General features: G+C 44.6%; 1 protein-coding gene across 1 annotated transcript in view; it reads right to left on the reverse strand.

The window, feature by feature from the left end:
* Positions 1–391: 391 nt before the first annotated feature.
* Positions 392–21034, reverse strand: part of LOC134587323 (ADP-dependent glucokinase-like) — a 32077-nt gene continuing 11434 nt past the window's right edge. Inside the window, exons 2-6 of the mRNA XM_063443618.1 lie at positions 11555–11714; positions 10745–10935; positions 4774–4870; positions 2726–2862; positions 392–1785 (exon numbers count right to left, since the gene is read on the reverse strand). Of these exons, the coding sequence (XP_063299688.1) occupies positions 1118–1785; positions 2726–2862; positions 4774–4870; positions 10745–10935; positions 11555–11714 (1253 nt within the window). The 3' untranslated portion in view covers positions 392–1117. The remainder of the gene's footprint in view (positions 1786–2725; positions 2863–4773; positions 4871–10744; positions 10936–11554; positions 11715–21034) is intronic.

Raw genomic sequence — 21034 nt, forward strand, 5'->3', positions numbered from 1 at the left:
CACTCTGACCTTTGGGTGTTCCAACACTCTCACTTCAGTGTGAGTGGTTGACACACTCTTACGCTCTCTTTTTAAATTTTTTGTTACAATGTAATGCATGCAGAGTAGGACATTACATGGAGACTGAACATTAGATTTCTTTGCTTATAGGACCAATGAAATCTATTGATTCAAAGGTGTACCAACTGTGGAGCAGTTCACAAATGCAACTTGCTCAGCCAACAGCCAATCCAAGCCCAGGGGAAAGCTCTATAAACTGCTTCACTTAGCAGCTCACATTTATGCACATAACCTGTGCTGTACAATTCTTCAATTTTTGCAGCCATTGTGAACGTATTTACCTTTTAAACATGACATACGGTATAGCAAACCACAAATAAATAGGCATCTGCACATTTAAAACATGTGTATTTATTTCTTATCTCATCATAGAATTCCACATTTCTTCTTGTTGTCCAAGCTCCCACAAAGAATGTTACAAATTGTACAATAAAAGAACAGGCTGTTTGTTTAAAATCATATCTTGAGAAAACAGATCATGCTTAACAAATAGAAATCTACTACAATAATAAAAAATAAATAAAAGGATGGTTGAATGAGAATTCATATATGGTCCTTAACATTTTGAATGTTGCAAATTGAAGTGCTAAGAAAAGTGATTTAATGGGGAAAAAATGGATAAATACCGGAGCAATACTAACTTTGATCAATCTGGTTTAATTTTAGGAAAAACCATTTTGTGTCACCATCGTCCTGGTACTGTTACTGTGGTGATCATTTTACATGTATACTCACACCATTTTCTATATCATCCCCATTGGTTGGAATGTTTGCTTTAGAACATTTTTAGAATATGGAAATGGCACATTTAAAAGTTACATTACATAAAATAAAAGTTTCTGCCTGTGCAGATATTATTCACATTGACTGAGATTTTTTTAAAGAGAAAACAAAAAGCAAAAAAAGCTTGGCTCAGATCATGTCAGTACAAGTTTTATCCTTATTTACTACAGTTGGCACCATCTAAATTTCAAAAACAAAAAGACAAAAAAAAATTAAAAAAAAGTATTCAGCATATGGAATGTTTGTTATTGTTTAATTACGGAATGGGCATGCATTAAATCTGCAAAACAAGCCCTGCAGCAGAGATATTATCTCCTCCACCTGCAGTCTGGAAGACCTCCGTACAGACCAAGACAGGTGCCAAGCATATTTCATAATGGTCTTCTTCCCAGCAAGACACTGGCCGTTTTTCACTAAAAGGTATCCTTTGGCTTCCCACTTCACGACTGACTGAGAAAGAATCATCCATGATAAGTTTAGCTTTCCGGATGTCAATCTGAGACGAGCCGCATACATGGCGGTTGGCAGTTAAAGAAGCTTTTGCAGTGGCAGACATTGTGTTTTTCCACATGGAACCCTTGGCTACCATCATGGCTTGAAATGCCAAGGTGTGAACATGCAATCGAGTTAGGGGACGCTGGCCCTCTTTTAGTTTCTGGGATCTAAGAAGTTGATACAGCTCACGCATTTGGTCAAGAATGGAGGCCACTCGAGGGTAAGGATCTGAAAGGACTGTAATGTTTCCACCTTTGATAAGACTAAGCAGGTTAGGAAGCTCTTGTTCATTCATGCCCAGGGAATCAGAATATGGGATGACATATTCAAGCAGATCCTTCATTAGACTCTGCTCAACAAACGAGGCCATCTCAAAGTGGGAGCCTACATTTTGGTCCATAGATAGTAGGAGTTCTTGAAGAGCCTTCAGTCTCGACTCTCTCTGACCTGCTCAACAAATAAAAAATATATATATTTAAATATGGTACATACATGCAATGGATATGCAAATATAACAAGAGGATGGCGTTTAGAAACAAACAAAAAAAAAATACTTGCCTGGTCACACAGTACAAGTATTTGAACAGGACAGGGCTATACATGTAAAGGCTTGTGAAAAAGTTATTTTAAGTCTACTCTTTTTAGATGTTAAAATTTAGTTAGCTGCCCAAACACTGTAGATGTATCCTTTAGTACCTTTACAAGATGAAGTGTTTGTTTATGTTAAGTTCTTCACTATTGAAAACACATGGTATTTAAAGAGAACACTATAGTCACCAGAACAACTACAACTTAATGTAGTTGTTCTGGTGAGTATAATCATTGCCTCCAGGCATTTACATGTAAACACTGCCTTTTCAGAGAAAAGAGTGTTTACATTGCCCCTAGGGACACCTCCAAGTGGGCACTCCTTAGATGGCCACTGGGACGGCTTCCTGGCTCAGGGCTGCACAGTAAGCAGCCCTGCCATTCAGCGTCCCCACGCTCTGCATGGAGATGCTGAATTTTCCTTAGAGATGCATTGATTCAATGCATCTCTATAAGGAGGTCCTGATTGGCCAAAACGTCATTTGGCCCCGTCCCTGTGCCGATTTTAGCCAATCCAATGCTTTCCCTGTGGAAATGCATTGGATTGGATAAAAAACAGCCAATGTGATGATGTCACAAAGGGGGCGGATCCAACGCAGGTGGACCTCCCACGCGGCGCTGGAAATAAGGTGAGTTTTAAACTTTTATAGGGGGGGGCAAGCCACCTAAATGGTTGGGTCAAACACTATAGGGTCAGGAACACGTTTGTGTTACTGACCCTATAGTGATCCTTTAAACAACTGAATAAAATAAAATTAAAAACACAACTAAATAAAAAAATAAAAATTCTTAACCTCACCTGGCTTGAAAGGAAAGCTGTCCATCATTTGCAGTCCACCAACGACAAGCAAGTCTGGCTCAAAGCTCTCCAACTGGGCCTTAAATTCTTCGAGGGAGTCAATCATTGGGTTATGGGTATCACTGTGCACTATGTATCTGTATAAAAAGCAATAATGTTTAATGTAATTAATAAAGTCAAGTCATCACAAAGAAATAATTGTATACATGTATTCAATGTATGTTCAAGGCTTCAACAAACTTGGAAACAATGTTTCTCTTTGGGAAGGATTGTGCATCTCTGTAACACAATGTTTCTGTCCCACTTTTCTGGGAGCTAAGATCTTAAAGCGGCACTGTCATGCCGAACTTACCTTTCCTCAATCTCTTCCTCTTCTCCCCCTCTCTCAGGATCTGTTCTTCTTTTCTTCCTGTCTTCTTTAGTTTTCTTTAAAATCATAAGACAAAGTAGGGACTCTTTGTCTTATGGAGGATTCCTCCGCTTGACCAGCTCTGACCAGCGGAGGAGCAAAGTGTGCTTCATTTCCGCTGGTCAGAGCAATTTTCCCATGATCCCTAACGTTCCTCCCTGTTCCCACAATGCTTCCTGTCAGTACTGCCGAACGTCCTGTCACTTAGACAGAATGCCGGCAAAACTGCCGAATTGCATCCTAACAGAATGAGAACAGTTTCTCCATTGGTGTTATGATGCAATTCGGTACTTTGATCGTATCGGAATTTCATTCTAATGAATGAAACTCCGATCCTATTCATTGCCGCGGCTACATCTTGCAGCCGCTTAGTAGATAACTCCCTAATTCCCACGGTATCAGGGAGCTATCTACTAAAAGGCTGAAAGACCTGAATTGGTCTTTCAGCCAAATTTACTAATACTAAGTAAAGATTACTTAGTATTAGTAAATAATATGCCCCTACTCGCTATACCGCGAGTAGGGGCATGTCTAGTAAGCAGTGAGCAGCCTGTGGCTGCTCACTGTAAAAAAAAACAAAAAACTAATAAACACTCCTCACCCCCCTCACCCCGCGCGGGGGTTAAAGATGGGGGGGACCTAGTGTCCTCCCCCTGGCCCCCACCCCTGCGCGGTGGGTGGGGGCCCTAATAAAACAATAAGGGGGGGGACCTACTGTCCTCCCCCCCGGCCCCCACCCCTGAGCGGTGGGTGGGGGCCCTAATAAAACAATATGGGGGGGGACCTACTGTCCTCCCCCCCGGCCCCCACCCCTGAGTGGTGGGTGGGGGCCCTAATAAAACAATTAGGGGGGGGACCTATTGTCCTCCCCCCGGCCCCCACCCCTGAGTGGTGGCCCTAATAAAACAATATGGGGGGGGGACCTACTGTCCTCCCCCCGGCCCCCACCTCTGCGCGGTGGGTGGGGGCCCTAATAAAACAATATGGGGGGGGGACCTATTGTCCTCCCCCCCGGCCCCCACCCCTGCGTGGTGGGTGGGGGCCCTAAATGAACACCCCCCCCCATCAAGGTGACTAGGGGTCCCAAGCCCCATGTCACCCACCCCCCACCCAAAACATTCTATCCCCTACCTACCCCCCTCACCCTAAAAATAGTGAGGGGGGAATAAAATAACTAACCTGTAAAAAAAAAAATTAAACTTACCATTTGACGTCTTCTTTTTTCTAAATTCTTCTTTCTTCAGCCCCCCAAAAGGCCAAATAAAAATCCATCATACCCGTCGCACTTAAAAAAAACGAAAAAAAAAACAAAAAACGAGCGCAAACAAAAATTAATCCATCTTCACCCATGGAGGGCACGCCGCGTACTGAGCTCCGCAGGGCGGGTCAAGGCTTTTTTTTTTTTTACAGTGAGCAATTTCACTGCAATTTCTTAAAGACAAGGCAATGCTATTATAAATGTACACTTTAAAAAAAAAGTTAGAAATGCATAATGATTATTTTTTGTTATTATAGGAATATCTAGTAAACTCAGTTTATAAATAGATATTTGTCCTCCTGTAGAACTAATTATTATTATTATTATTATTAACTAATGAACAGATATATTGAGATTGATGATAGACAGCGTATAAGGCACCTGTTAGCTCTGCGTGACACGTGATTTCCCCACTTCGCTCCTGTTGGGTACTCCATAATCAGGTGTATATCAGCATCATTTATGGGGTCACCAGCAACTGGAAGCATAGAAAAAGAAATGAAACCGTCAAATAGACACCCACCAGAGGCATTTAAATCCTGCAATGTAAATATTGCTGTTCATTAAGATAAAATTGGTCTGGGTGCCCATAGTGCACCTAATCTAATAACCCTTTCCTTTTTTCTTTTTTTTTTTTGTCATTCTTTATTTGTATTCGACATGGGTGGTGTGAATACGGTCAACCAAGGTTACAAATACGTTATGGTACAGATTACAAATTGTATACATAGGTAAATAGAAATCGCGTTTGTGTCAAACCACCTAGTACTATTGGTCACCCGTGCCTGTAGGGTCTACTGATCAGGAGGTCCTAGCTATCGGTGGTTCCCCTGTTCGTTTGTTTGCCTTGAGGACTGCTCCCCACTATTTGCTCAGTGACCCTTGGTGGGGTCTGTTCGGGTGTTGTTTCTTAATGGATTCGTGTGGTGAGTGACTTGAGTACCCTGAGAGATCGTCTTATATCACATCGTTTGTGAGTCGAATTTTTGGTTCGTGTCGAACCGTATACAGGAGATAGAAAAGAGAACAGAATGAGAGGTGGGGGTGGGAGGAGGGGGGGGTATGGGGGAGGGGACTTAGGTTGTGTTGGCCATGTTGAGGTGGTTTATGGGAGATTGGCCAGGTTGGAGTTTTCCCACGGTTCCCATACCTTCTGAAAGGTTTTTAAGGTGCCTCGTAATCTAGCCGTTAAATTGTCCATCAAGTGGACTTCCTTGATCCGCCTTATGACCCCGGCCCTGGAAGGTATGGTTGGTTTGAGCCAGCCGGAGGCCACCGATCTCCTGGCTGCTAGAGTGATTTTGTGGACTAATGTTTGCTCGTGTCTAGGCCAGCCGTCTATGGTTCTGCTTAATAGGAAGAGCCACGGATCCAGGTCCGGAGCTCTAGAGAGGACCTGGGAGACTAGGTCTTGAATCTGCTTCCAGAATGTGCCTATTTGCGGGCATTCCCACCACATGTGGATGTACGTTCCCCTCTGGCCGCATCCCCTCCAGCAGGTGTCTGTTGGGTTTTTTTGCATTTGATTCAGCTTAACTGGTGTGGTGTACCAGCGCAACATTGTTTTTATAGATTGTTCCTGGAGGGTAACACACACTGATGAGGAATGGTTAGCCTCCCATATCTCTTGCCATTCCACACCTTCCAGGGTTTCGCCCAGGTCACGTTCCCATTGATCTGTGTAGGTTAATTTACCCCAGTCCCTGGCTTCGGAACAGAGGTGGGCATACAGGAGCGTAATCATGCCTTTGGGTATAGTTTCTTGGAGGCAAATGCGCTCAAAGAAGGTCTTTTTTTTTCGGGCCGCTGTGTGTATGGTTGGTGTTTTTGCGAAATCTTTGATTTGGAGGTACCTAAAGAAATCGGCTGGGGTAAGGTGGCCTCGCAGTCTCAATGTGTCAAAGGGGATAATTTCCGTCCCCTCATATAATTGGCAAATGCGTTGTAGGCCTATCTTCTCTAGATTCCTGAAATCTCTAGCTGTCATTCCGGGGATGAAGGCCTTATTGCGTAAGAATGGAGTAAGGGGCGAGGGGTCGGACGCTAAGTGGAATTTTAATTTGAAGGTGTCCCACACCCTCAGAGAGTTTGATATGGTCGGGCATGTGATCCTAATAGGTGGCCTATGTTCCCTGGGGACCCACATTAATAGCTGCGGTAGATCAACACCCGTCATTAAGGATTCTATGTCTGCCCATTTTCTTTCGCCGGGGGGGGGGAGTGCCACATCGCTATTTGTGCTAATTGAGTAGCTAAATAATAGTAGTAGATGTTCGGTAGGCCCAGACCCCCTCTCGTCTTAGATCGGTACAGGATAAATCTAGAGACTCTATGTCTTTTGTTTTGCCAAACAAAGGTTTCTATCGCCCTTTGTAGGGGCTGTAGGGAGGATCTGGAGACGCGGATGGGCAGCGCCTGAAACAGGAACAGAATTCTTGGCAAGATATTCATTTTAACAGCGTGTATTCTCCCTATCCTTTCCTTTTTTTAATGAAGTATATGTAAAAAAAAAAAATACATAAATAAATAAAATAGAAAAACTCATCCCTACCTTTAGTAAATGACAGGATCCTTCAGCAATATACACTCACCTTGGGTCAGCCAGTGTTTGATAACCTCCATATAGTCTCTATGGTTTTCCCAGCTTCACCCCCAACACAGAAGCAAGGAAGACCATAGAGACTGTCATTTTTAAAACACCGTCTGACCCAAAGTGCGTGTATATGGCTGAATGATCCTGTCATATATTAAAAGGTAGGGATGAGTTTCATTTTTTACATATACTTCATAAAAAAAAAAAAAAAAAGATCTATTTCTCCTCAATACTTGATGAAATTACTATTCTATAAAAAAAATATTTTGGAGGTGATCGTTGTCCTTTACGTGATATCTGTTCTGATACTACATTACTCTGCTCTCTTTAGCTGCTTAAAGGGACACTACAGACACCCAAACCACATACGCTCATTGAAGTGGTTTGGGTGCAGTGTCCCTATTGCCCTTAGTGCTGCAATGTAAAACATCCAGAGAAACTGCAATGTTTACATTGCAGCACTAAGTCTGCCTTCAGTGGCTGTCTACCAGACAGCCACAAGAGGCGATTTCTGCATCCAAATGGACCTGGATTGGTCTGCATGAGGACAGTCAGCGTCAGATGTTTTACTTCAGGAAACCATTAATTCAATGTTTTCCTATGTGGAGGTCTAATGCGCGTGTGGCATTTGTCACGCATGTCCATTAGTGACCGCTCGTTGTGTGACAGAAGAGGAGGCGGACCGTGACTCAGCGCCGAGGGATATAGGCACTGGGATAAAGTAAGTAAAGGGTTTTTAACCCTTATTGTCCACTACAGGGGGTGCAAGGGAGGGGGAAGACAGAGAGAGCTATAAAACAAAGTTGTATTCCTGCCACTTATAATATCCCTTTAATAGTCAGCATGTAAATATAAAGGAAGGGCTATACATATAGGACTTTCTTGGAATATATACAGATTTTCTAGTACTTTTTCCAGCATAATGTATAGATTAAATTTTGGGGAGTTTATTTTCTATAATGTAGTGAGTACTATGACAAGTACACTTTAGACATAACCCACATTTTTAAAATAGTGAGAAGTAAAATATATATAAATGGTTTTCAATAAGAGATGTCCAATTAAATAAAATATCTGTTTCCTGTAGTTTGATTATAAATGGCATTTGTTCATCTCCTTTCACTGATGAAAAAAATTAAATATATATACAAATGTTTGTGAACTATACAAAGTCCAAAAAATAAATAAAAAATAGCCTTTATCATTTCCGCTGATCTTATAATTAACCAATGCTATGTCGGTTTTCATTGCATCCATTCTAAATATTTCAGCATACGTATTGCGCTAAAATCACTGTATGCTAATGTGTTACTGCAATTCAGTGTTTAGCAAATTAACTTCTACGCGATTGTTTTTATTTTAATTGAAAGTTTTATGGAATGTGATTTTAGCAATAAATGTTAAAAAGATTAGTCTAAGCTCACATCTCCAAACAGTCCCAGATCCGACGGGCTTCTGTTCAATCATCCAGGGTTAGTTTCCTGGGGTCCTACACTACAACTCCTGTTGTGATGCATGCCCTCAGGGCACGCTGACCATGCAGAGTGCTTCAGCCGAGCTCTGTGCTGGCCAGGGAAGCAGTCAATCTAGCATGCATGCATGTTAGGCTGACACCTCCAGTCTTTGGGCAGCATTGCCCCCTTTCTGGATTGGACTACCCATTATGAGCATTGCAAGTGATGCCAGTGGAGTTTCTCTTGAGGCACACCCACCCCCTCTCCTAGTTTCATGCCTCCCAATATTCTGAGTTATGCAAGCACAATATCTACCACACCTGCTCTAATGGTTATGGCATTAGTAGTCTATGAGCACTGCCTCCCATTTATGTTTTAATCCATTTAACTAAAAAATAGGGGTCACTTAGGTGTCTATAAACCGCCATCTTCTCTTGTCTTATTGCTAAGCGAAATTTAAATTTCTGCATTAGCAAAATATACTTCATCCAGGTTAGTTATGGTCCTTAGAATACCCCTATAAGATTCTGTACAATGACTCTATAGATATTTCCAATGTTTACACGAAACATGTCAAACTCAAAGGCTAACATGGGCCAAATAAACAAGGTTTAAGTTCAGTGGGCCGCAAAAAAACTAATTTCAGTTTTCATAGAAACGTAGGTTTATTTTGAAAAGTACAGAATAAGAAAAGTGTGGCAAAAAGCTGCACGGCCAGTCAGCATCTCCATGCAGACCCAATCTAATACACTGCCCCCCACCCCATTCTATTACATTGCCCACAAATCCAAAACATTGCCCCCCTTCCCTCCACTTTAAATACACAGCTCCCCTCTATTCCCCAAATACATACACTGCCCTCCCACCAATTTAACACACAGCCCCCCCCTCCTTCCACTCTAATACACTGCCCACTCAACCCAATCTAATACACTGCTATTCCTCCCCAGTTTAAAACACTGCCCCCCTGCAACCACTTGAATACACAGCCCGCCTTCCTCCCCCAAATTAATACACGGCCCTCCCCCCATTTAACTCACTGCCTCCCCCTCCCACCACTAATATACTGACCCAATCCCTGCCAAAATGTATACACTGCCCGCCCTCCCTCCCCCAAAGCAGGCCAGATGCAACTTTGGCATGGTGAACAGGAGGGAACGGCGTGGGAGGGAAGACAAGAATCAGACAGGAAATATATTTCCTGGCTTGCGCTGGTTGCACCCACAACACAAAGTGGCCCCAGGGCAGATGGGCCGCAAATATATCCATTGTGGGCCACAAGTTTGACATGCTTGGTTTACACTGGTGTAGGAGTCACCTCCTCTGTCCTTGATTTAAGAAACTACTTGTACATTTTACTACTTTTAATTATTTTTTGCTCTTCATTTTTTATTGCTTTCCAAGGGGACAGGCAATTTGACTCATGCAGCGAAATTTACTGGAAAAAATATATACTGAAAAGGAACAGTTTCTCGCAGCCACCAGACTGGAAGAAGATCATATCCAGTATTTGAGATAACAAATCTCCTGTAGCAAAAAAGTTTAAACAAAATACAGTCATGTGCTGCGAGCCTCGAGACACAAGCAAGCAACTTTAAACATGACCAAAAATAACAAAACACCAACAGAGCTCTCCAAAATTTAAGTCAATTCTTTATTTATTTTTAAATAGGATAAATATTCTCCATTCAAAATAAATTTAAATAGTAAAGGTTTCATAGTCAACAGAGAGAAAAAAAAAAGACAAAATCACGAGATCATTTGCTGCCTTGCATATTATGGAGTAATGACTGCTATATTTAGCAAAACAAGGATGTGACGGTAGTCACCATCACTGGGAGCAGAAGGACACTTTACAATGGTTCCTAAATGGCTTCTATGTCCAAGTCACCCTGTGCCCATTTATAATGTGTGTGTATCCTGTTAATTGTTTTGTGAGCTCTCCTGTCCTGCTGAGGCTTATTACCAATAAAGTGGATATAGCGCCCTCTGTTGGTAGCAACAGCAATATGCACTATCTGAATAGCGGGGGTGAAACACAAAGACAAAAATGACAAACTGGTTTCTCCTTCTAGGCAAGGAAATCAAATGATTTGAGAAAGAGCAAACTTTAGAGGACATTTTCCACCAAAAAACAGATCTGTTATGCTATATCTCTGGTTTGTTAGATCTCTTGTCCTTTATAAATGTTTGCTATGTATATAACATTTGTTTACTACACTTGTGCATTTCTCATGTCCAATCTTCTTTTCCAAAGCATTTAAGGCACTTTGAAGGTTACCCATGTAAACTTGCAACTGCTCACCTGTAATACGTTCAGATAGCACACTAATTTCCTCTGGACTGAGCCGTCCACCCAATAAAACATCACATCCTTCCGCAGCTACACGGTTAGCCATGACAGGTGCATTTCCTCCAAGAGCCCAACGCATTTCGGAGAGCCTCTTGGAAGAATCCACCAGCCTCTTAAACAGGGTCGCATTAGACACATACCTCCTGGAAGAGAAGAAAATATTTAGTATTTACAACAAAAATCTAAATAAAACAACTAAACATACTAATTAAAACAACAGGTAAAGCACAGGAAACACACACAATTCTATAATTATTCACAAAATACCACCACCAGCCGAGATCATGGAAGTTTCACATGGAGTCTCTTCTTTTGACATCTCAGTCTCTCCTCGGTTCTTGTAAACGCAGGATTAAACTAATGCCAACCACCCCCAGACAAAAACAGAACAAAACTACCCTATTGTAGAGGAAGACGTGCCTTTTAAGCTCCTTTTACCAATGAAAAAAACCTTTATGCCCTTTTAGAGATATTGCCAGACAAGAGGATGTCACATTATAAAATGTATGGAAATGCTCCTGTTTGTGTCATTGCCTAGTTAAACACAGCTTTCTACTTTAAAAACCAAACAAGATTAACACCAGTCAAAAGAGCACAATAGGCCAGTTTCCCAGTTATAATAATAAGCAACACGTAAATATATATATATTTTATTTGCAATGTACTACTACTAACTGCAATACCTGGATTTTCTCAAACAAAGTTCTCCAGTGGACTGCATGATCCACTTTACTTTTAGAAATAATTCAGTTGATCACTTACTCTGAAGCTGCACCCGGTGGAAAAAAGTAAGCAAAGCTCTCTGCCAGTTGATGCTCTGTCTCAATGAAGTTGTGGTGAACTGGATTGTTACTGGGTTCAATTGCAGCTTCCTTCAACAATGCGACTCCATCGACTAGAATATCCAGGCAGCCTCCGAACCCTGGCCGAACACATATACAGACATAATGAAGTTGGGTTGTAAATATTACTTGAAAAACAGAAATGTAGACATGAAGGAACCCACTATGTAAACTCATTCCAGTAAAAGAAATATAAAACAATAAATTTGGTTAGTGGCTTTACCTTACCCCTTCTGCCAACATTTTTCACATTGTCATGCTAAACCAAAACTTACACAGGAGAAGAATATATATATATATATATATATATATATATATATATACATATACATATACATATATACACACACACACACACACACACACACACACACACACACAGGGCTGCCATCAGAAATTTTAGGGCCCCTGACACAGCTCAAGATCTGGGCCCCCGGGGCCAGCCCCGAGTCCGCCCACAAGGATGAAGTGTGTGTGTGTGTGTGTGTGTGTGTGTGTATAGTGGATGTAGAATGTGTGTCATGGATGCAATGTGTATAGTGGATGCGGTATGTGTGTCATGGATGCAGTGTGTATAGTGGATGTAGAATGTGTATAGTGGATGCGGTATGTGTGTCATGGATGCAGTGTGTATAGTGGATGCAGTATGTGTGTCATGGATGCAGTGTGTATAGTGGATGCAGATTGTACGTTTTGTGTAATGTATTATGTTTGTATGCATGCATTAGATGCAGAGTGTGTAGTGAATGTAGGTGTGTGTATAGTGAATGCAGAGTGTGTGTTTTTGTAGTGGATGTAGTGTGTATAGTGAATGTAGTGTGTATAGGGAATGTAATGTGTATAGTGAATGTAGTGTGTTTGTAGTGAGTGCAAAGTGTGTTTAGTGAATGTAGTGTGTGTGTGTGTAGTGCCGTGCGTGTTTAGTAAATTTAGTGTGTAGTGAGTTAAATGCGTGTATAGTGTGTGTGTAGTGCAAAGTGTGTTTAGTGAATGTAGTGTGTGTGTAGTGCAAAGTGTATTTAGTGAATGTAGTGTGTGTAGTGCAGTGTGTTTAGTGAATGTAGTGTTTGTAGTGAGTGCAGAAAGTGTATAGTGAATGTAGTGTATGTGTAGTGCAGAGTGTGTTTAGTGAATGTAGTGCAGAGTGTGTTTAGTGAATGTAGTGCAGAGTGTGTTTAGTGAATGTAGTGTGTGTGTAGTGCAGAGTGTGTTTAGTAAATGTAGTGTGTGTGTAGTGCAGAGTGTGTTTAGTAAATGTAGTGTGTGTAGTGCAGAGTGTGTTTAGTGAATGTAGTGTGTGTGTAGTGCAGAGTGTGTTTAGTAAATGTAGTGTTTGTAGTGAGTGCAGAGTGTGTTTAGTGAATGTAGTGTATGTGTAGTGCAGAGTGTGTTTAGTAAATGTAGTGTTTGTAGTGAGTGCAGAGTGTGTTTAGTGAATGTAGTGTATGTGTAGTGCAGAGTGTGTTTAGTGAATGTAGTGTATGTGTAGTGCAGAGTGTGTTTAGTGAATGTAGTGCAGAGTGTGTTTAGTGAATGTAGTGAGTGTGTGTAGTGCAGAGTGTGCTTGTAAGGATTCAGTGTGTGTGTAAAATAGGGGGGAGGGGAGTATTATTCTTTTATTTATTTGTGTATATTTCAATTTTATTCCCCCCTCCCTGGTTCTTACTGTGATCCAGTGGCATGGTGGAGGAAGCCAGCCGCGGTACATTAAATAGGGGGCCCAGCAGCACACATTGTCTTCCTTTCCAGCTCCTCTCTGACTAACTCTCACGAAACAGGCCTGCGTGCTGTGCGGAGCGTTGCCATAGTAACCCGTGGCAACGCTCTGGCGGCCGCAGGGTGCAGGAAAGTTAGACAGAGTGTGCTGCTGGGCCCCCTCTTCATTGTACAGGTAGCAGGGGGCCCTCTGTGCACATATATATAGCGAAAATACCTACTTTGCAAAGTGTGCTTTGGCTGTTCCTACACTGAACTGGATTGTGGTGTTAACAACGGTTAAATCTTTAATATAAAATGTCAAAGAAAAATGAGCGTTTCATAAAAAAAAAAAAAAAAAAAACAACACAAGTTATAGGTGATTTGAATTTTCTTATTTGCTGTAATTTCCAGAGAAGCTTTGCAGGGCGAGAGGTTAATTATAATAGAAAACAGATACCCATTTGCTCAGAAATTGCTTATATACGGTAATTCTTTGTAATGCTGCAGATCATTTGCTATAACCAGCAGTGTGAGTTTTACAACAGGTTTTTCTATCTTTGAAGCCAACAGAGGTTTGTTTGTGTTATAGGAGAAGAATTGTCAACTGTGACCTAGTTGTCCTAATTTAAGATGTCAGATAGTGATCCTGAGGTACAGAACTTAACCCCTTAAGGACCCATGACATGTGTGACATGTCATGATTCCCTTTTATTCCAGAAGTTTGGTCCTTAAGGGGTTAAAAAAAAGCAAACTATTTATTGGATTAACAAAGCACTAATTTTATGAGCATCCATTATTTCCTGGGGTTGCAACATAGCATTTCTGAATGAACCTTCATGGGTCCATCATGGGTAGAGGGACACTGTAGTATTTGGAATGCTTGTATTCCTAACACTATAGTGTTAAAGTGTTTCAAAAGTAGTGTGAAAAGGGTCACCTTTTATTATATATTCAGATTTGTGTGTCTTCACAGCTATGTTCCATTAACTAAGAATATATTGCTAATAGTCTCTGAGCAGCTTCGGCCCATGCAGCCCACCGGGCATTTGCCCAATGACCAGTCCGAGCCTGGCTCAAACCATGCATTATTTGAAGGTCTGAAACAGTCTGAGAATGAATTGAGATTCCCTACGCTTGCTCATGATGTCATCAAGATTTGTGAACACGCAGTCGCTCTTGATTACTTTCATGTTTTTTTGTCAGGCTAGCTGTGCTTCCGACCAAAGGGATCTTCATAATGGCTGCATCTTTAGAGCACAGGTAAGCCAAAATATATAAGTATATTTAACATTTCAGTGTATGTATACATTTCAAAATAATACAAAGAGAAGCTAAAAATGTTTTATCTAAAATAAACCAAAAAAATTACATTAAGCACAAAAACCTTTACCGCTTGTTGTAATGTTAACGGTGCCAACATGTCTCCTGGTTCTGTGTTAAACCATTTAAATCAGGTCTGTCACTTGTCAGTCTTTCATCTTGAAATACTGATACTAACTACGTTGAGTTTAACCCCTTAAGGACACATGACGTGTGTGACACGTCATGATTCCCTTTTATTCCAGAAGTTTGGTCCTTAAGGGGTTAAAGAGAGAAGATGGCGGCAGGGACAGCTTCAGATAAGTACAGTTACCTTCCCTTGCATCCTGTGGCCACCAGATCATTTACAGGGATTTTTTTAAAAAAAGTGATGGTTCCAATCTAAAGGAACACTATACGGTCAGAAACACAAACATGTGTTCCTGACCCTATAGGTTTTAAACCACCATTTAGGTGGCTTGCCCCCACCTTACCCCACTTAGCAGGGGTTAAAACATACCTTAATTCCAGTGCCGCACTGATCCGCCTCCTTGCGGGCACCATCAGAATTGTTGACATCCCATAGGGAAAGCATTGGATTGGCTGAAATCGACAAGAAGGCGGAATGGGGGCTGGGCCAAACACCGTTATGGCCAATCAGCACCTCCTCATAAAGCTGCATTGAATCAATGCATCTCTATGAGGAAAATTCAATGGGAGACGCTGAACGGAAGTGCTGCCTATTGTGCAGCACTGCCCCAGGAAGCACCAACAGTGGCTGATGAGTGGCCACTAGAGGCGTGCCTAGGGGGCAATGTAAACACTGCATTTTCTTGGTGCTTTTTCCCGCTTTGTGGACTGCAGGTATCTGCGCCGCCAGGCTGCCGCTTTTGATTCTCTTGGTGTGTGCCCGTAGTGGCTGCGTCTTTTCGCCGGTCGGATCCACGAGGCCACCAGGGTTTCTGCACAGCGGAAAGTAGCTCCTCTACTGTGCAGTATTCCCAAGAAAGATTTGCATAGCCAGTCAAAAGTCTCCCGTGTTGATGGGGACAGCTTTGTCTGGGCGCTCTGCTCTCGAGTTCCTTTACGGGTGGCCATCTTGGTAGTGCTGTTTAGGTCCGTTGCTCCTGGCCATCGTGTGTCCGCCTTTCGCCCCTGCCGGTGCGTCCAACGGGGACCGGGATATCCCCCACTGGTCTAGAGGGGGGGTAGAATGAAGATGGGTCTCTGGAGGGCCTCGGTGCCAAGGAGAGCGGCCGCCTCTCCCCTGCCCCTGTAGGCCGTGCCTGGAGTTTTGCGCTCTCGGCCCCAACTGGCCCCGGGGTTGTGTCCGTCGAGTCAGCGGGGCACCCCCGACGTGGGTGATGCACCCGTGTCAAACTTGGGGCCATATTGCCCCCGCATTTTGCCCGCGCAGCCGGAGCTCGTGGCAGACACGTCTGCTCCGTTCGACGTCCAGACTCCGCCCCCATTTTTATTTATTTTTACTATAAGGAATTTAAATTTACTAAGTTTGCGGTCTCCTGTTTTAATTTATTTATGCAAAGCACTATAATCACTGCTTACATCAAGACACTGCAAAGTGCACACAATGCAATTTTATATTCTGCTCAAAAATATTTATGGACACAGGCTGGTGGAAACTGGGTCAAGTATTATCATAATTATTTTGTCGGATGCTCCACTACCCCAATTGCCAAGGTAATAAATGACACTCGTCCTGAAACTACAAATGTGAATCAGGACCAGGGGCGGACTGACCGGTCGGGCACTTCGGACATGGTCCGAGGGCCCGGCCGGGAGGGGGGCCCGCCATCAGGGGGCCCGGCCGCCCCTTTAAATGCTGCAGCCGCCTGAGCGCTCTCTTAAGAGCGCTCAGGCGGCTGCAGCTTCTCACCTCCCCTCCCCGTAGCGTGGCCGAGCTGCTCTGCATCCGCGGTGCCGGCCGGAGTTATAGGAAGGTGCACACACACTGAGTGTGCACCTTCCTGTCAGTCCGGCCGGGTACAGGAAACAGAAACTCCTGTTCCGCGCGGAACAGGAGTTTCTGTTTCCTGTACCCGGCCGGACTGACAGGAAGGTGCACACTCAGTGTGTGTGCACCTTCCTATCAATCCGGTCGGCACCGCGGACGCAGAGCCTCTCGGCCACGCTACGGGGAGGGGGTAAAAAGAGGGAGGGAGGGAGAGAGGGGGGGGGGGGAGTAAAAAGAGAGAGGGGGGGGGGGAGTTAAAAGAGAGAGGGAGGGGGGGTTAAAAGAGAGAGGGAGGGGGGGGGTTAAAAGAGAGAGGGGGGGTTAAAAGAGAGAGGGAGGGGGGTTTAAAAGAGAGAGGGAGGGGGGTTTAAAAGAGAGAGGGGGGGGGGTTTAAAAGAGAGAGGGAGGGGGGTTTAAAAGAGAGGGAGGGGGGTTTAAAAGAGAGAGGGAGGAGGGGTTAAAAGAGAGAGGGAGGGGGTTAAAAGAGAGAGGGAGGGGGGGTTAAAAGAGAGAGGGAGGGGGGGTTAAAAGAGAGAGGGAGGGGGGGTTAAAAGAGAGAGGGAGGGGGGGTTAAAAGAGAGAGGGAGGGGGGGTAAAAAGAGAGAGGGAGGGGGGTAAAAAGAGAGAGGGAGGTTTAAAAGAGAGAGGGAGGGGGGGTTAAAAGAGAGAGGAGGGGTTAAAAGAGAGAGGGAGGGGAGGTTAAAAGAGAGAGGGGAGGTTAAAAGAGAGAGGGGGGTTAAAAGAGAGAGGGGGGTTAAAAGAGAGAGGGAGGGGGGGTAAAAAGAGAGAGGGAGGGGGTAAAAAGAGAGAGGGAGGGGGGGTAAAAAGAGAGAGGGAGGGGGTAAAAAGAGAGAGGGAGGGGGTAAAAAGAGAGAGGGAGGGGGTAAAAAGAGAGAGGGAGGGGGTAAGAAGAGAGAGGGAGGGGGTAAGAAGAGAGGGGGGTAAGAAGAGGGAGGGGGGTAAGAAGAGGGAGGGGGGTAAGAAGAGAGAGAGGGGGTAAGAAGTGAGGGGGGAGTAAGAAGAGGGGGAGGGGGAGTAAAAGAGGAAGAGGGGGTAAGAAGGGAGGGGGGAGTAAGAAGAGGGGGAGGGGGAGTAAAAGAGGAAGGGGGGAGTAAGAAGAGGGGGAGGGGAGAGTAAGAAGAGGGGGGAGGGAGTAAGAAGAGGGGAGATTAAGAAGAGAGGGGGGAGTAAAGGGGGTAAGAAGAGGGGAGGGGGGAGTAAAAAGAGGAAGGGGGAGTAAGAAGAGGGGGAGCGGGGTAAGAAGAGGGGGGAGGGGGTAAGAAGAGGGGGGAGTAAGAAGAGGGAGGAGTAAGAAGAGGTGGGAGTAAGAAGAGGGGGAGGGGGAGTAAGAAGATGGGGAGAGTAAGAAGGGGGAGTAAGGAGAGGGGGGAGTAAGAAGAGGGGAGAGTAAGAAGAGGGGAGAGTAAGAATGGGGGTAAGAAGAGGGGGAGGGGGGTAAGAAGAGGGGGAGGGGGGAGTAAGAGGAGGGCAATTGCGGGCAGCCGGCAGGGGAGGGAGGAAGAGAGGACCCGGGAACTCAGCCTGCAGCTCCTCTGGGTCCTTCTTGCGCGAGCACAGATCGTTGCCGCGGTTACCACGGCAACGTTACGGCTCTTGCAAGAGTAAACTCTAGCCCTGGAGCTACGGGCTAGAGTTCACTCTCAACACTGTGACCATCAGGTATTCCTGGTGGTCGCAGTGGTGAGAGTGAACTTTAGCCCCATAAAAACACTGCCCCCACACCATACACATTCACACACTGCCCCCCATACACACACACTGCCCCCACACACACCATACACATTTACACACATTGCCTCACACACACACACATACACTGCCCACCCATACACACACAGCCCCCCATACTAACATTGCCACACACATACACAGCCCTCTCGTACACACATTGCCCCACACACCCTACACATTCACACACTACACCCCCTCACACACACTGAACCTTTCACACAGACTGCACCCCTTACACATTGCACCACTGCTCCTATACCCTACTACAGCCTCATATCCCAGCAGACCCCAGGTAAGTTGTCAAACTGCTCTTAAACGGTTTGACTACTTACTCTGGGAGGGGGGCCCGGCCCTCCTGGCACCATAACGACTACACAGAGTAGTAGTGGTTATTGTGCATGGATTATTTCTTTAAATAATCTACGAGTGCCCCAGTAGCCAGCAAGCCAGCCAACCCACAGGCTGGCCAGTAGACAGCCAGCCAGCCTACAGGCCACCAGTTAGGCTTAAAGCCAGCAACCCCACAGCCTGCCAACCGCAGCCAGCAAGCCACAGCCTGCCAGCCAGCAAGCCACAGCCTGCCAGCCGCAGCCAGCAAGCCCACAGCCTGCCAGCAAGCCCACAGCCTGCCAGCCGCAGCCAGCAAGCCCACAGCCTGCCGGCAGTAGCCAGTAAGCCCACAGCCTGCCAGCAAGCCCACAGCCTGCCAGCCGCAGCCAGTAAGCCCACAGCCTTCCAGCAAGCCCACAGCCTGCCAGCCGCAGCCAGCAAGCCCACAGCCTGCCGGCAGTAGCCAGCAAGCCCACAGCCTGCCAGCAAGCCCACAGCCTGCCAGCCGCAGCCAGTAAGCCCACAGCCTTCCAGCAAGCCCACAGACTGCCAGCCAGCAACAGTAATTAAGGTAAGAGGAGCCAACTTGGCCTAGGTATCAGCTATGTTGTGTTGCTATATTGTGAATAGGAACCAGAGTGTTGGAGAGACCCCCCTCCAGGCCCCATAAGACTCCATTGTAGTCTCTAATGGGACCTGGAGGAAATTCTTTCTAACACACTCTCTAAAGGACACTGAGATAGCCTCTGCTAGAATGCTCCCCCCCCTCCATGGCCCATTAGCCCTCAATTGTAGTCTCTACTGGGGCCTGGAGGCGACTGTTTCCAGCAGGGACACTGAGATGGCCTCTGTTAGAAAGACCCCCTTTCAAGCCTGTTAGACTCCATTGTAGTCTCTAATAGGGCCTGGAGGGGATTCTTTCTAACACACTCTCTAAAGGACACTGAGATAGCCTCTGCTAGAAAGACCCCCCTCCATGGCCCATTAGCCCTCAATTGTAGTCTCTACTGGAGGGATTATTGCACTTTTGTTCCTTGTGTCTAAAGATTGTGTAGGGTGTGGCTGGAGGCGGTGCATGGAGGCGGGACATGGGTGGCGCTTGCTGCGGAGTATGGGTGGGGCCTGTAAGGGGGCCCTTGATTTATTTTGCCCGGGGGCCCTGAGGGTTCTCAGTCCGCCCCTGATCAGGACCCACTAAATTTGCAAAGACCCAATATAGACAAGTACATTTTCAGACCTGTACCTATTAGTGTCATTAAGAAACACCTTAATAATAAAAAAATGAAAAACTTAAAAATGAAAAACTAATCTGGACCTGATCAAATCCCAGCAATGCTGTTGAAGCTCAGTGCGCCAACGATTGTTAAACCTGTCACAACCCTAATTAACGAATCCTTGGTGTCTGGGTACATACCCAAACTTTGGAAGACTGTGAGAGTAGTGCCTATCCATAAAAGTGGTGACACTGCTTTGGTTTCCAACTATCTCCCAATATCATTGCTCCCAGTATTGTCAAAAATCTTCGAAAAATGCGTTCATATGCAACTATGTGATTATTACCAACAATCTAACTATCTGACCCCTGATCAATCGGGTTTTCGCCAGAATCACTTCACTACAACTGCCCTCTTAAAAGTTTGCAATGACATCCAAACTGGCAAGGAAAAAAAGAGACCTAACTGAATTTATTTTCCTTGATTTTGCAAAGGCCTTTGACACAGTAGACCCTGACCATCTACTGCACAAATTCAAAAACTCAGGTATTGGTGATCGTCCGCTAAACTGGTTTCAATCATATGTATCGGATCGCTCGCAGTATGTGTCCATTTCTGACAGCGACTCCCTCCCTCTCCTAGTCACGTGTGGTGTTCCCTAACGTTCCATTCTCGGCCCCCTACTATTCACATTATTTATAAATGATCTGCCCAATGTTTGCAAATCCTCAAATGTACACATGTACGCAGACGACACAGTAATCTATGCGAGAAAATCCAATTTACCGCAGCTTGAGGCTGTGCTCCAAGACCAGTTTACAGAGGTAGAAAAGTGGATCGCAAAAAACAAACTCTTCCTAAACACTGACAAAAACGGTCACAATGATCTTTGGAACAGTACCTAAATTACACAATTCCCACCTATCCATCAAAACAAATTCAAATAGCACACTGACAGCAGTCCACTATTTCAAATACTTGTGTATGTTGTTAGACCACAATCTATCTTTTGGCCTCCACGTAGAAAAAACTTGCATCAAAGCTTTATCCAAAACTAGATGCCCTGTACAGAAACAAATACTGCCTAATCCTTACAGTAAAGGAAAATATTGTTTAGCAAATGCTGATGCCA

Source organism: Pelobates fuscus, chromosome 2, assembly GCF_036172605.1.
Source record: "Pelobates fuscus isolate aPelFus1 chromosome 2, aPelFus1.pri, whole genome shotgun sequence".
In the NCBI taxonomy this organism is placed as follows: Eukaryota; Metazoa; Chordata; class Amphibia; order Anura; family Pelobatidae; genus Pelobates; species Pelobates fuscus.